Source organism: Hoplias malabaricus, chromosome 1 (genome assembly GCF_029633855.1).
Source record: "Hoplias malabaricus isolate fHopMal1 chromosome 1, fHopMal1.hap1, whole genome shotgun sequence".
Classification (NCBI taxonomy): Eukaryota; Metazoa; Chordata; class Actinopteri; order Characiformes; family Erythrinidae; genus Hoplias; species Hoplias malabaricus.
Window position 1 is genome coordinate 44,189,906 of NC_089800.1, and position 16,223 is coordinate 44,206,128.

At 36.7% G+C, this 16,223-nt stretch overlaps 2 protein-coding genes across 4 annotated transcripts in view; both read right to left on the bottom strand.

Moving 5' to 3' along the window:
- Positions 1-175: 175 nt before the first annotated feature.
- On the bottom strand, positions 176-11,804 carry si:ch211-167j9.5 (tyrosine kinase receptor Cad96Ca). 2 transcript variants are annotated; one of them, XM_066681720.1, is made up of 12 exons: positions 11,714-11,804; positions 8,126-8,225; positions 6,006-6,102; positions 3,982-4,183; positions 3,526-3,664; positions 3,244-3,342; positions 2,680-2,840; positions 1,990-2,127; positions 1,790-1,901; positions 1,577-1,676; positions 780-879; positions 176-679 (listed from the first exon to the last, which is right to left on the bottom strand). In XM_066681720.1, exons 2-12 carry the CDS (start codon positions 8,148-8,150, stop codon positions 638-640), a joined length of 1,215 nt encoding a protein of 404 aa, XP_066537817.1. In that variant the 5' UTR covers positions 8,151-8,225; positions 11,714-11,804; the 3' UTR covers positions 176-637. The 2 variants fall into 2 exon arrangements, with proteins under 2 accessions (XP_066537817.1, XP_066537825.1); XM_066681728.1 differs by lacking the exon at positions 11,714-11,804 and adding an exon at positions 9,900-9,968.
- Positions 11,805-12,264: 460 nt separating this feature from the next.
- Positions 12,265-16,223, bottom strand: part of usp32 (ubiquitin specific peptidase 32) — a 43,391-nt gene continuing 39,432 nt past the window's right edge. For both annotated transcript variants that reach the window (XM_066663751.1, XM_066663743.1), the window contains exons 32-34: positions 15,778-16,217; positions 15,203-15,295; positions 12,265-15,075 (exon numbers count right to left, since the gene is read on the bottom strand). In XM_066663751.1, coding sequence (XP_066519848.1) covers positions 14,902-15,075; positions 15,203-15,295; positions 15,778-16,217 — 707 coding nt within the window. In that variant the 3' untranslated portion in view covers positions 12,265-14,901. The remainder of the gene's footprint in view (positions 15,076-15,202; positions 15,296-15,777; positions 16,218-16,223) is intronic.

Below are 16,223 nucleotides of genomic sequence, written 5' to 3' on the forward strand. Positions count from 1 at the left end.
AGATTTTTAACCTGCAATACAATAAGAACACCCAAAGATGCCCTGTGTTCTTAAAATTCTAATGATCATCTTTCATTAGGGCTGTTAAATCAGTCACCAGAATGCCTGCTTATCAAGCCATAACAAATCTAATGATTGTGCAGGCCAGGGATGCCAAAAAGCTTTCTTATGGGGAGACAAAATATAATATTTTATTAATGTAAAATACAAAAACAAAAAAAATTGCAAAACAAAATTACAAATAATGTACGTTCATTTCAAGTTTTTACTTGCTACATGAAGTTATAAGTATTTAATTTGAAAAGAATTACATCTGTTCACTCATTGTGTGAGAGCTGTGTTAAAGTCAGGTACACTAAAACTGGGCAAGGGTAACTTTGTGGTAGGCCAAATCAAGCATCCTTGTAGCCCACACTTTACAGAGGCCTGTCATATGCCATTTATTTTAACCAGTAAAAGCCACAGTCAGATGCACCACACTGGGTTTATTCTTTGCTCAGGAAGTAAGTGCATTAATGGAATCATATGAGGTTTCTCAGAAACAAAACATATAAAATCTACACAGAATTAAGTGTCCTCTTGAAGGCCAGGAGAAGCTTGACTCCTGTTGTTGCTTTGAACACCCGTTCGATGATGTTCAGTCTTCTATTGTGCTTCGGCTTTCTACGTCTACATAATCCTGCAACACAGAAGATCACTCCTTTTCAGCTGAAAAAGTATGGATATTACTATGGCCAAAAGTAAAAACAAAAATAAAAATACAGATAATAATGACCAACCGAGTCATTCTCAATTATGTTCTCCAAGATTCTGACAATTTCTGAAAAAGAAGGTCTGGCAGTGTAAGGCTCCAACCAGCAATCCTTCATAATCTGCAGTCTGTATAAGAAAATATCAGATTATTTACACGGTTTCAAGTTCAACAGGGAAAATAGCAGTGAAGCACTCTTGCATTTGTGAGTTAAATCAGGTATGCTGCAGCAAATAAATCAAACCATGTAGTGTAAATGTCTGGGGAGAGCAAGTACACTATATGGCCAAAACATCTGTTGACATCTGCTTATCCAACAGCCATTTCCCCCTCTTTTTTCCCCATTTTGCTGTGGTAACAGCTTCTATTTTTAAAAGGTCTTACACACTACATGGTTGGAGATTACACTGAGGGGCCAATGGCATTCACCAGAAGAGCCCAATAGAGGGTCATGTATTGATGACGTATGATTATTTTTGGAGAATAAAAGCTACTCCAATTCATTCCCAGATACTGATGATTCTACTTTAATCCTAGGCACATGATTCCAGTCTTCCACAGTCACCGGAGGCTTTATAAATATCGTAGTCATCGTAGGTTTATGTGCAACGGCCTAAGTATTTCATTTCATCACTGTCAACAGAGATTATAAAAGCTGTCTATGTTTGTTTATAATGGGTGCACTTTAACATAGTTAAATGTACTCAATATGTTTTGTGGTGCACACATCAATTAGCAAAATCTGTTGTTCTCCATTCTCTTCTGCTTCCAGATGCAAGCGTCACTGAAGTCTAAAGCAAGAAAAAGAGTCATTCTGGTGCTTACATCTCAGGCCGGCAGCTATCAGGGCCAATGTTTCTGTGTCCGCTACAAATATGATACATCACTTGCTCTGATGTTTCCAGACTGGGGTAGGGTAAACTGCCTGTTAAAACATGATTCAGATAAACGTTTATTTACCTAAATGTTAGATGTGAAATATGATTTTAAAAAAGTTCTTAACAGTGGAGCAATTAAGTTGTATTGTGCTGAGCTTACCAAATGTCTGCAGCTCCCATAATACAATGCCAAAAGCCCACACATCCCCTTTGAAGCTGTAGTAGTTGCTTCGGAAGTACTCAGGAGGATACCAGCGCAAGGGAACTCGTTCCTAATAGACCCCATTATTTTAAACAACCATGAGTAAGTTTTAATGAAGCAAGCGGGTGTTATAGAAGTTGCACTAAAGTGTGTCCAACCTTGTTTTGTTTCTTTCTGGTGCTGCGTCTGCTTCTCATACGTGTTAGGTCTCTGGCTAGGCCAAACTCTGCCACCTTAATTTCCCATGGGAAACGGCTCACCAGAATATTCCGTAAGGCAAGGTCACAGTGTACCACCTGCAGAGTATACAGAAGAACCCCAGTCACAATACAAACCCCCCCCCATGTCTTAATATTTACAGCTTTATAAAGTACATTCAACATTTGAAAGATGATATGAATATATAGGGGCTTTGGGGTGATGCCATTGAGGAACTACTTTTGGTTCCCTAAAGAAGCTTACAGTGGATGGGTGGAAGTGAGAAGAACTTTCCACATAAATTAAATAACATGTTTTCCTAGAATTGAACATCTAAGCATAGGTATTTGTTTGTAATGTTTTTCTTTCCAGTCTAGTTCTACTCTAAGACTCCCTAACCATATGATGCTACCAAACTGGAAGAGTGAGCTCTGGATTAAGATGTTAATAGGTAAACAGCACTGAATGCAGTGTCACTTAACAGCTCATGGTGAAAACTGCCAATTCTTTTTCTAGAGCTCGAGTGGTCCTGAAGTACCTTGACGATCAAACTGATCAGCTGATACATAAACAAGTGCCTGTGCTAAAACCAGAGAACCCTGAAAATAAGCAGGTCAGGGAACATTGAACTAAAGATAAAGACAGCCTACCATTTTAGAGCGCAAGTGTTCCATGGCCAGGGCGATGTGATAGGAGGCTATAGTGAACATGCTCTGGAGCTCAGGGTCAGCACGCAGTTTCTCATGATGTGTCTGTACAAATCCACGTAAGGTGCCATAACTTACAAACTCCATGATCAACATGAAGGGCTCTACAAAGGGAACCACCAGCAGAGTCACAAAGAGGAAATCAGAGTTTTGAAGGACTACTGTTGTATATTATGCTGCTCCCATCTTGTATTCCAATCAGTGGTAATGCAGATATAACATCATGTACTTAATCTGGAAGTGGAGTTTACATATTCATATAGTCATATGCAAACGTTTGAAGAATCTTGGTTAAATTACATGTTTTGTTGCTTTTCTAGGTGTAAGGCATATGCCATACTTCATATCACAAAACATATGTTCCTCCTTTTTACAAAAGCTACATAATTAATTTAACAAACTACTATTGACTAAAATGACATTTCTTAATGTGGATATTATGACATTTGATTCCAAAAGTCTAAATGGTGCAGTTTACACTTACTCCAAATCAGCTAGGTCACTTACCCTCAGCAGTGTTCCAGTCCAGTAGCTGCAGCACATTCTTATGGCACACCAGCTTCCTCATAATAGACACTTCTTTCTCCATTTGCTTAGCACTGACACCTAATTGTGATGGCCACACAGTCATATAATTAAACTAATAGCTTGTGAAGAATGCTTTCCAATAGCCCCCTTTCCTATAGCACAGCCTGACAGAAGCCATCAAAATCCTGGCAAAATAATAGTTAATTAAATGCCTATTAGACAATAAACTGCAAGGTAAAATGTAGACCAATTTCAGCCTACCTTCTTTAGCAATTTTGCATGTGACAAGAGCGTGGCCTTTGCACGTGCCTCGCATCATCCTTGCTTTGTAGAAGACTCCTTCTTTCCCAGCCTTGATCAGCTGAATCAGATTTAAGTCCGCTTTGGTCACTCTTGGGTTCTGAATCAGAATTAGAATAATTGTATTTTGCCAAGTACTTTAAATGGTTAAAAGCTGTGGGCACTGACTCTTTCAACATTTCTTTTGAAATCAAGGTGGGTATATTTCATGGGTATATTGTCAAACCCAAGTTTCTACTCTTCCAGGAAGAGTTAACATGAAATTCTGGAATATGTTTATGAAGATTTGATAGCATTTAGGCCCGAAAGCAGGACTGAGCTCTGGCAAAGACGCTAGATATAATTTTATTGTAAAAACATGATTTTTTAGATAAAGAAAAAAAATGTGATCTATATTATGAAGTACTGTGGTCAGACCTGTTGAGGTGGCTTCCATGGTAACCTGGTGCTCAGCTTGCTTTTCTGTCTTTGCAGACACATCTCTGATGAATTGTGTAAGGGTGACATCATCAACGCACTCTGAGGGGATGTGGGAGACTGAGGACGGGGGTCTTGAGAAGTAACCATCACTGATCTGCTCTTTCTGAGCTGCTGAATGGTCTTATTCATGGATCGGTACCTAGATAGAAGAAATAATAAGGCTTGTAACAGTTTAAATATCTATATTTGACCTCTTATGTTTTAGAGCAATACTAACACAGCCTGATATATTCCATAATTAACAGTTAAGGATTTAGTGAATTAAAGCTCTGTCATGCTCTTTTTTTAAATAGTCCTAACCTAGCTGGTTTGTTTTACAGTAGTTGTAATTTCACAACCATACACAAATATGTATATTCATTCATTCATTCATTGTCTGTAACCGCTCATCCAGTTCAGGGTCTCGGAGGAAACCCATGCAGACACGGGGAGAACAGCAAATTTGTACATGATCCCTTGAAATTTTTTGTTATTGACCATGTTAAGTTGTTAGGTCAGATTTGAGTTTTATTTTATTCGTTAAAGCGCACACAACTCACCTGGTCGATTTTATCAACTGAAACAAACATGGAGTTTATGGAGCTCCAGTGCACTGCTGTAAATATTTTGCTTATAAAATTCCTTTTTAAATAACGTTGTATTGAGACAATTTTAGCAAAAGTGAAAATGTGCAAAATGTGAGTAAAAAAAACTAATAATGATGTGCAAATCATTTAAAGCTTATATTTAAAGCAAAATTACAAAGACATCATTTAAAATGTTAAACTGTTTGTTTTTTAAATATTTTTAATTTTCCATTTTGAATTTGATGCCAGCAATATTTTCCTTAAAAAGTTGGGACATCTGCACGTTGACCACTGTGTTACATCACCACTTCTTTTTACAACACTGTAGTTCTTTAATATTTATCTTTAATACTGTAAGATGAGAAACTTGCTTCTTAATTTTTTTTTTTTTAACTTGACAGCTTTCAGAGCAGTGAATGCCTTCCCAACTTTACTTAGGAAAGACTCTCTGAGATGCTCTTTCAGAATTCAAGCATGTCATTGACCTGTTACCAATTAAACTAACATATTTATAACATTACACAATTTTACCACTTTTCTTTGTCCTGTCCTAACTCTTTTTGGATCATGATGCTGGCACCAAATTCCCAGTGGGCAAAAAAAAGTCTCAGTTTCAACATTTGAATTATACTCTTTGTATTTTTAAAAAATGTATTTGTAGTTTAAGGGTTTTTTAAATTATATAAAGGGTTTAAATGATTTGTACTTCATTGCATTCTGTTTTTTACATTCTGCACAGTATTTAAACTTTTCCTGGAAAACAAGGCCTGTACAGGTTATTTTCATGGTTTATAATAATAAAACTATTTAAGTGGGCTTTAGTGGAGAATTAAGAAAAAGGAAATGTAAGATTTTTTTTATGTAATATATTTGTAACGCCCTCGTCTCGTCAGGTCTGTTTTCTCTGCACATGGCTTTGTTTTGTTTACTTTCATGCCCCGCCTTTGTTCTGCCTCCTCATCTTTTCCCTTGTTATCCGTTTCAGGTGTTTCTTGTTTGTTGTGTTATTTAAGTCCCCTTCCCTCACTTGTCGTTCATTGTACATTGTTACTTGTTTCGTTCGCGTTGTTCTTCGTAGTGGTCTTCGTATGGTTTGTAATGTTCTTCGTTTCTCCTGCTCGTTTCGCTTGCTTGTCCCTTGCTCGTTTCATGCCCTCTAGTTCGTTTGTGTTTGTTCTTGTAAATAAAGTCTGTGTTCTTAGCATTTGCGTCTGTCCTCCTTCAGTCCGCACCCCTCATCCCCCATCGGCCCTTACAATATTAAAGAATAGAAAACACTAGTCCTAAAGAACCCCTGCACCACAGTTTAGGTTTAAAAACCACTGAATTAATTAATTAATTATATAAAGGCATCCTCTGAACTTGTCTCAAAATAAAGACACTGATTCGGTTTACTTTTTCAAACACAGGACTCCAAGCAGAAGAGTGATGAGGACAATAAAAGCAGAGACACTGAATAAAATGTAGTGTATGAAGTCCAGACGAACAGCATCTGAAACAATAAAAGAAGAGTCAGTAAATTGTGATGCACTGCAACAGGAAAACAGGAAGGAAAAGTAGGCCACACACTGAAATGGTCGCTGAGCGTGTGCTTCTGTAGTGACCTAAGCTGTTTACAGACTGGTCTAATGAGAATTTAAACAGTAAAATATGTCCATATTTGTGCACTCAGGTAATCTGTAATAAACATTTATAAAATAGTAAATGCACAAAATTCTTTATTCTTTAAGTATAAAAATATATCACTTTATTGTAGCACTGTATTCAGCACAACTCTGACAAAAAATATTTGGCTCTTCATGACTGTTCTCTGAGTCATTTGTGTGCTTGTATATTTTACTTGTCTTTCTGCCATGAAGCCCACTGTGCTTGTCTGGATTTAATTTGGGAGATTTTACTTGGCCTGTAGACATATTGATAAATATCCAATAAAATAGCTTCATAGGGATGAGAAAATTAAATGACTTTACAACAGTTAAAGAGTGTAGCTGACCCTAGTAAGATGAAAATTATCCAATATGATGGTATTACAGTGTTCAAAATGCACTCTGCAGACACTTTATTAGGTACCCCTATGTAATTTCTACACTCACTGTCCATTTTATCATCTCCACTTATCATATAACAGCCTTTTGGAGTTCTACAATTGCTGTAGTCCATCAGTTTGTGTACATAGTATGTTATCAGATTAGACACAGCAGTGCTGGTGGAATTTTTTAACCCTGCCAATTCACTTCTGGACTAAGGGTAGTGAAGCAACCAAAAATATCCAGCCAACAGCGTCCTGTGTCTACTGATAAAGGACTAGAGGACAACCAACACAAACTGTGCAGCAACAGATAAGCTACTGTCTCTGACTTTACATCTACAAGGAGGGAGGACAAGGTAGGTGTGTCTAACAGAGCGGACAGTGAGTGGACACAATGTTTAAAAACTCCAGAATCACTGCTGTGTCTGATCTTTTCAAAGCAGTGCAACACACATGAACACATCACCACCACACCAGTGTCAGTGCAGTGCTGAGAATGATCCACCACCTAAGAGCCCTGGTTGATTTGGTAAGATACTTCACATTAAACTTCACTTTTTTCTTTAAGTACTTTTATTTAGCATTATTTATTTTTATCTAGTGTTCAAAAGAGAGGTGCATGGTCATCAAATATATGTGCATGTATATTAGGCATGATAAAGAGAAATTACACAGTCAAAGTTTACACAATGTATATATATACACACACTAAGGACTAAGGATCCCCATGTGATACTAAAACAGAAACAGGGTGCACAGTACAGTTACAGTGCCAAAAAAACTCCCAGCTTGCAAGACACCTAGCAGCTTCTAAAGAAACCTCAAGACAAAAATAGAACTTTATGGTCACAAGCAAATGAAAAAAAAAAGTTATGTTTGGAGAGAAGTCAGCAAGGGCCAAGAAGAGAAAAACACTTCCCATTAAGAAAGAAGTGGCTTTCTGTTGTTTTGAAAGTGTTAGAGGTACAGAAAATAGAAAACTTTGCCACAATAATAAATGAGTAATTAAAAGAACAGATGGTAAAATGCATGCAGCAGATAATCAGGAAACCTTAGTAAGTTTTGTAGGCATCAGCTCAGAAGCTGTTCATAAGTGACTGGAGGCTTTTTTGCCGAAAAGAGCTTTACCTCCTGAGAAAATGGAGGCACTCAATCACAACTATCACAAACAACTACGAACTGTCACTGATGCGCACTGGGGCAACTGATCATAAGAACATTGGATATTTAATCATTTGACTTGTCATTTCTGGTATTGTAACCTTTCATTTCTGGCTTTTTAAGATAAAATCCTCAGTGTTTATGTTGCATCATAACTCTCTAATCTTTCATTTGCAGAGAGACAAAAAATCATTTCAAGTTCACTCTCCCAATAGTTATAAACCAAATTGTATTTTATCAGCTTGTAAACTGAGTAAAACTGAGAAATGATCTCACTAAGCTCATGGGTTTGTGAGCTTCAAACGGAGTCTCCTTTATACTTTACCTGATATGCTTGTTGAATTTGTCATTCTATAATTTCACTGAACACAGTGCAGCAGCTCCATGTATTTTAGATTTACATGTCTGAATTGTAGTCAGTAGTGCTGAGAGAGAGAGAGAGAGAGAGAGAGAGAGAATACTGTTTGAGTTCAAGCAATTTACTGTGTCTCACAATATTTAAATACTTCAAGTATTTGTAGCTGATTTCATGTAATTACGTGGCATTGAACTGACATGGAAAGAAATAACTTAAATCTGAGAATCAATTATTATGTTAAAGTCTGGAATCAAAGTTTTCAATTAAGCATAGAAAATGTTGCTACACCTGTGAGTCTTCAAAGATTTTATGTTTCAGAGAATCCATTAAAAAACAAAACACTCACACACACTCCCACCAAAAAAAAAAAAAAAAAAAAAGAATAACGTAATAATTAACAAAGTAACATTTAGAATGCCTCATGCATCAAAAGTGACCAAAGTGATAATCAAATCTCAAAGTGGGAACTGGCACTTAAAATAATTCTTACTATATTATTTGTCATTTTTAAATATCATGTTCCAATTATGTCTGACATATTGAAAAACAAAATGATAAAGTATCTATTGGTGTGATGATTATAAAACCTGTGGCAATAGCCAATAGAAAATAATAGATAATATAAAAAGTGACCAACAAACAAGTGATTCCAAATTTTTTGAGAGGAGAGCCAAATATGGGCCTACTGCACAGGCTTCAATAAAAAAACAACAGTTGGTTTAAGCAGCCCCTGGCTCTCTCTCTATATGTACACACACACACCACACACAGTCACGCCCTCTGTCCAGAGCTGCTTGAAACCTAGAGTTTTTTCTTTTAACCAAGCATTATGAGAACAAGATATTTAAATATAAAAATATTATCTATATCCATCCATCACTTGTAACCACTTAAGGTCACAGTGTGTGTATATATATATATATATATATATATATATATATATATATATATATATATATATATATATATAAGAACTTATCCAGCTCTTCCGAGTATCTTTTGCACTGAAAGTCTTTCTTTAATGCACTTATTACTTCCTGGCATATTGCACTTAATGTAAGGTATTTTGTATAATTTGTGCTGTAGTTTGAATGTTAGATCCTCTTTTTGTAAGTCGCTTAGGATAAAAGCGTCTGCCAAATGCATAAATGTAAATGTAAATATATATATATACAGTGATCCCTCGTTTTTTGCGGGGGATGCGTTCCAAGACCACCCGCGATGTATTTAAGTATTTGGACTTTTAAAACCCTCCCTGTACTGTTAACAGCCCACCCTTTGCATTAAACAGTCATTCTATAATGTTTTTCAGCTGGAACTGCATGTGATATCCTACCAGTTTTTTTAATAGGGTCATTCCTAAGCTGTGATTTAGCGTCAGTAGATTTCACTCGGATGTGGACATGAACAATACATGTACTGTACGTAAGAAATACTTGGTCATCTACAGGCCTAGTCTAATACATGTAAATAATAAGAAGAAAATACTTTTTTTTTTTTTACTAATCATCTTTCACGGTTTTCCTAGATTTTCCCTCGATATCCGCGATATAGCGGCCATAAACCCCCTTGAAAAAACCCACGAAGTAGCGAATCCGTGAAAGATGAACCGCGAAGTAGCGAAGGATTACCATATATATATATATATATATTTTTTAAAGGTGACCGGAGAATTTAAGGTCATTAAACAAAAAGGGAGATGAGAAATTAGAAGAAACAGCAGCTGAATTCACTAAAATACCTGTTTATAAACACTGAACAAAAGACAAAATTAATCACAACGTTCAGTTTAACTGCAGGCAGGGGTCGGTAATTTCCTGTCGTAAGTCATTTATGATGTGTAATATGATTTGACTGAACAATACGCCTGCAGTTTAAGGGGATAAATGTCATTAAGCAGAAACCAATGCAGGCTATGCTAAGCTTTCCGTAATCACATTTTACAAGATAAGAGTTCATTTTTATTCTGACTGGAACTGTTGGATCTACAGGCCTTCAGAAAAGAGGTGAAAGCATTCACTAAATCATTAGCTACAATGTTTTCAAACACAGAATGGTACGGTACAGGCACATTATTGGTCACTAAAAGGTACAAACTGTATAAATGTTCCCTAAAGATACATGACATTCTCTTCTCCAGAAGGAGAGGTGAATACTTGTGAGTTTTTATTTATAGAACTGTGATAAATATAAAAACACAATAAAAGTCCTGGAGATGAAACGGGACGTATGAAATCAACACAATAAAAAAATCTACAATTATAAAAGAACAAGATACAAACTAAAAGTACAAATATGTACCCTTGAGGATACTACCACAGTGAAAAAAAAATTTCTGACAGTGTAGAATACAACAGAGAATCTAACATTCTGGATGGGGAAGGTTTTAGTTTATTAGGTTTCCCATTACTCTGTCATGCAGTCTCTCCTACATAGAAACTGAATGTTACATTTTTAGGTATCAGCATTTTCTTTATACCTGATATTTTATTATCTTTAATGATAATTAAAAGCATTTTAGAATATATATTTTTAATGATATAATTTTAGATGGTTTAAGCAACTGTTCAAGTATTTTTATGGATGTTATAAATAGAAGTAATCAGAAGTGTATTTTCATTGATCACCATTTCCAAGAATCTTTTTTCTACTGGATTTATTTTACTGACCAGCACTGATCCCAAGTTTTCAAATGATAACATAGATTCCTGATATCTCCCAAACTGCTGTGAGTCAGACCCAACCAAACCTAAACCAAAAACTTAATCTGTTGTAATTTAATACCCTGTCACTATAGCCTTTAATCATTAAAATGTTGGAATATTCATAAAAGATTTTTTATACCACATTGTCCGCACTCAGTTACAGCTGGTAGTTATGTTTAAAACAACAGGTCAGAATTTGTCAATGAAGGGCAGACCAGACCCTGTGTGTTTTGATGTGCATTCACCTCGGTGAACGAGCAGGATTAACGTGTGTTTATTGGCAGGAACATGACTAAATCAACTCTGCTGACAGTCCAAAACACTCACATTAGTGGGTCTGCGCACAACCCAGCTGCATAAACTGTACAAACACGTGTTCTACGTAAGCCAGCAAGTAGCTAGGAAGAAGAATTTGTGATTTTAAAATCCAGTTTAAATGTATTTATTCTCCTATGGTTTTGGAGTTTCAGTGATTTTCTGTCTTGTCTGTAGTTTAATCTAATAATCTGTTCTGTTGTCTTCTCATTTACGTGCCCATGTGTTCAAGCTTTTTTCTTATTTATTTATTATTTCTTTGAATGGATTTGATTTATTGTGCAGCACTTTGGAGGAATTTAAATGATCCTTATAAAGAGCTCACCGACTAAATTCGCATAGCCAAAAACCCAACCGTAATGTGAAGCGCATTTTCCAGGAATGTGTCTATAAAATATTGTACATTATATTAACTACATGACATAAATAAATGAATAAAAATGGCAAAGAATGTTACATTGAATCAATACAAAAAGCCTGTTATACATCTATCATATTAATAGAAGAGATTAAAAGGAAAAATAACATTATTCACCTTTACTACTTTCAAGCGTGGAAGTCTTTCACGTCCTCTGAGTGACAGTATGTTACAAGTCCATTTGACTTTCTGATGAGCTGAGCTGCTTTCCTGAGTCTGAAGACCACAGGCACTCTCAGGTGCTCTTTAGAAAGCAGCGCTGTGGCAGTAGGACCTGACACTTGCGGTGGAGAACAGGATTGCTGTGTGATCACCACAGCATGTAGGCCATTTCCTAACGTACAGGTGGCCTCAATTGTTTGAGATGGCCTTTATTCTACTTTGCTTTGGACTCTAAGGGTGTTCTACATGAGCTTATTCTCAAAAAAAAGTATATTGTCCCGGAGATGCCCCTTACACATATTTTAGTACAAGGTAGCTTTGGCTTCATTTCAGAGGTGTTAATCTTACAGGCAAGATATTCAGGGGCCCAAAACGACATAGAGCTGTGGTTTCCTCTCCTCGCTTACAGCCTTCTTTGCTCTTTGCAAATGAACTGCATAAGGCAAAACAAGCAAAGTGCACAATTGTTTGCAAACAACAAACAGACTTGCAAAAAAGTTGCCTCAATTGCATTGGCTGAATTTAATTGGTTGCTCAAATAATCGTTACAGATCAACGGCATCACTCCATATACAACTACGTTTTTTTTAACAGTTCTTTTTCAAATACCTCATTTTTATTGGCATATTTACAAAACATCATATGTACATTTCATGTCAGTGCAATGTCATTTTTTATTCTTTAAACACTTTACAAAATAAAGTTCATTAAATGAATACATCTCTGCCAATTAAGTTAACAAAATTGACTAACAACACAGACGTCAGTAGTTGATTGCACTACTTGCCAATGAATCATGTTTCTGAAGCATTAATAAATTATCCCTGTATCAAAAAACATCTTTAAAATTGTGTACTTGCAGCCTCCAAGATTTGCGAGCTGAGGCATAGAATCCAGATCAAATTAAATTGGCAAACCACTCATTATTCCAAGTGAAAGCAGATTTCAAACATCAAATACAGACATATTCTTCTTTCCTAATGTGCAATATGAATTACCCTTTCAGTGTTGGGCAGCTCCTATGAACTATTCATGTCACATGACTGATGAATTACATTTATTATTTTACTTTTTCTTTTTATATATATATCAGCAGGATTGTTCCTTTTTGGAAATTTTAGACTGGAGTGGGTCAACAAATTATTATTTTACCGAGGACCATCATTGAAGTGATCTGAAGTAATGTGAAGAAACGAAAACTGGAATCGATCATTTCATATCTCTTTTCACAGTGTTAAGACGGATCTCTAACGAAGAATCTCCTCAGAGTTGCTACTGTTCTGACATGCCATGAGACACGCAACCTTCAGCGGGTCAACATAGACGCTGCTTCCTTTTAGCACAGGGCCTCCTCATGGTTAGCTGTGCTGACAAGACATTCTTTCAGAGAAGAGTTCACATCGACCACCGTTCTTTCTCTCTCTCTGCCCATAGAGTTTAATGTTTTGCAACAACATATCGCCTGTTAAGAACTTTGGCTTGATAAAGTGAACCTCTCCCAGGAGATTACACTGAGCAGATATGCACGTGTGGCTACCATTTAATGTATCTTTCAAACAGTAAATAAAGTGACGACAGTAAGAACATTCTAGAGGCTGTAATGGCATCGCTGAATGATCGTAATATTGGGCTGGCACTGTGAGGAGTGGATGCTCAGACTCTCTGCCTTAAACAGATACAGCTAAGCTGTGCATGGGCAACATGGATCGGTGCTATTAAAAATAAATAGTTGCTGAAAAATAAAATGTTAAAGTTAAAACTTGTTTAAGACAAAGACAGCATTAAATTAAAGAGATATACTGGCTCTCTGAGTGAAAAAAACTCATTTAAATCAAACCAAAATTTTGCAGTGGCCTACATAAGCGATTTCTGTGTTGCTCACTGAAATGCAGTTTTGGCAGTGAAACGTGTAGGACTTTGCCCAGTCAATATTTATGACAGTCTCATAGAAGATATCTTTATGGACACATGTAGGGAGTGATTCACATTATAATACTGTCTTGCAGACATTCCGTTAACAATCGACTAATTAACTCAAACAAAAAATAAAATAAAATAAAAAAATGAGGTAGAGTACAAATTCTACTGAGAAACCTTGGATTCTGATGAAATAAGATCCAACAATCATTTGAAAAGCATTAAGCCTATACATTTCAGTCTATTAAAACTAAAGGAATCATTTGGTGAAAAATCTAATTTACACATGCTTCCATTTACTCCGGATGTAGGTGTCCAGCTGAGAGATGTCTGGTGTCAAATATTTGCTTCCTTATTTTAAAAGCAGAGCTTGTTATCTAAAAAGTCTACCTGCATTATCCAGCTGCACTGTAAGAGTTTTTTTGTACTTGACAGTAAGTCAGAATGTGCTTTAAAACCACCATAACAAGCCAAAAAGTCAATTGTGTTGATGTGTATAAAGAAAATATTTTGGAGTCTGTTGACGACTACTGTGAGCCTCAATAAACGAGTCCAGCACTAAATTAAGAAGCAATATTTGAGCACCAAACTCATGGCTGATCAATTAAATCTGTAGTAGTTGTAAAAATGTGCAAATCTGATCTGTGACTGAACCATTCCTTTAACATTCAATTGGTGACAAATTGCTCTATAAGAGCCAGTGATTATGGTTGGGACTGAAAGAAGGTGTTTGGCTTGTAAGAGCTCGGCTTATGATCGTATAAATATACAAAACTCAAGCATTTGGACAATGAGAGTGCCCTTATGATAAGATAAATACATAAACATCATACGTAAGTGATTCTGCAGATTTTGGGTTGTGCAGTGTTATAAGTGGGTCCAGTCAAATCACAATGACTTCAAGGGAATGTGATTATTTTGTTCAGTTGGCAACAATAACAATCTAAATAGTTCTCTTTTTACTAATTCGTTCACATTCTCTCAACCTCATTCAGCTGCTCGCTGATGCAACACATCCACACCAACAGTAAGTACCTGTCTTCAGAAACAGGGGGCAGCAGTGCAGCCTCTTAAGTCGAACTGATCTTTGTGCTTCAGAGTCACTGCTGCTCCTTAGCTTTGACCGAGCAGCCTCAGCTCAGCCACACTGCTGTTTCAGTCTTCATTGCACAGGGAGAGATACTGACAAAACTTACTAAGTGCCTTTAGTGTGGAAGAGCATGGGTTCACTGAAGCACACAGTATTTCTTGTAGTCTGACTCAAAGTCTTCATCCATGCTAGTAGTGTCTGCCATCTTTTTGCCATCAGTCTTTGGCAGAAATAAAGAGTAGTCAATTCCTTGCTGCTCGTAGAACAAAATGTATGCTGAATCTGTGTCAATCTCTTCAGAGTGAACCTCCTGAATGGGAGAGAGACCAGCAAAGGCTTTTAGCAGATTGAACTCATTTATCGTTGTGTATCACAAGGAAAACCCAACATTTCTAGGTTCAACAAGGTTCACTGTGATGACAGCGGTGGTGCATTACCTTGCAGCTGCTGTCGTTGTAACAGTACCACTTCTCATTGGGGTTTTTAGCATAGGTCACATAGTGACCCCCTCCCATTATTCCTGAATGGCACTGTAGAGAAAATACACTTCAGCAAAGACAGATTGACAGATGCTGATTTTTTATGAGAACATTTCTGTTTATGAATAAAAACATTAGCGCACACTTGACTGTGGCCAATTCAACACATGTTCTTAATATATTAAGCAATGATGAGCATGATTATTTGGATATGAATATCTCTCCTAATTCGGTATTTGATTACTGTTAGGAATTATTATAAAAATATTTACACATACAAAAAAATCAATAACAAATGAATACTTAGTTATGACACTTTTATGCTTAAGAAACATCTAATTTGTTTGTTGCAATTTGTTGCAACTGTTATGAATGTAAATTATCTTCACTTTGGGATATTCAAGTAATGGAATAGAAAATATTGTTAAAATGCAATAATAACTCATGTAATTCAACAACAAATTGCTTGTTTTCTTTTTAAACCAATTGTAGGTTACTTTTTTAAAATCAGTGTGTGCATAGATAAAACCTACTGAGATTGCATATAAGTTGTATATGGGCTCCAGACAGATTTCATCTCTTTGGTGAGAGGTGCTGTCCAGCTCTGTGCTGGCCTCAGAGTGACTGTTGCTTTGGCAGCTATCCTGGCCCAGTCCGTTTACCATGATGACGTCACAGTCTGTGCTGGAGGCATCTACAGACCAGGAGTCTTGAGTGTTGGATTCTGTCTGGGCCACTAGCCCCAGAGGTTCCACATCAGTCACTGTGCTGGGTTCTGGTTCTGTGCCTGTATCTTTACAGCTGCTATTGCTACTGTTGTTCAGGTTCTCTTTGCTGTTGGAGAGTCTGTGCCTGCTGCCGAGTTGGGGCAGACGCAGTCGGCCCTGCTTTCGGCCAGTGCTCTTTGGGCTGTTGCCAGGGCTGCTGTTTCTACTCAGAGGACTGCCCATTCTCCTAATTGAACATGGTGTGCCTGCAA

Coding starts and splice junctions, on each gene's coding strand:
- si:ch211-167j9.5 (XM_066681720.1), bottom strand. CDS start 8,150: ATGACAAATTCAACAAGCATATCAG. Junction 880..1,576: donor GATAGCTGCCGGCCTGAGAT/GTAAGCACCAGA, acceptor TTTCTTATACAG/ACTGCAGATTATGAAGGATT. Junction 680..779: donor ACATAATTGAGAATGACTCG/GTTGGTCATTAT, acceptor TCTGTGTTGCAG/GATTATGTAGACGTAGAAAG.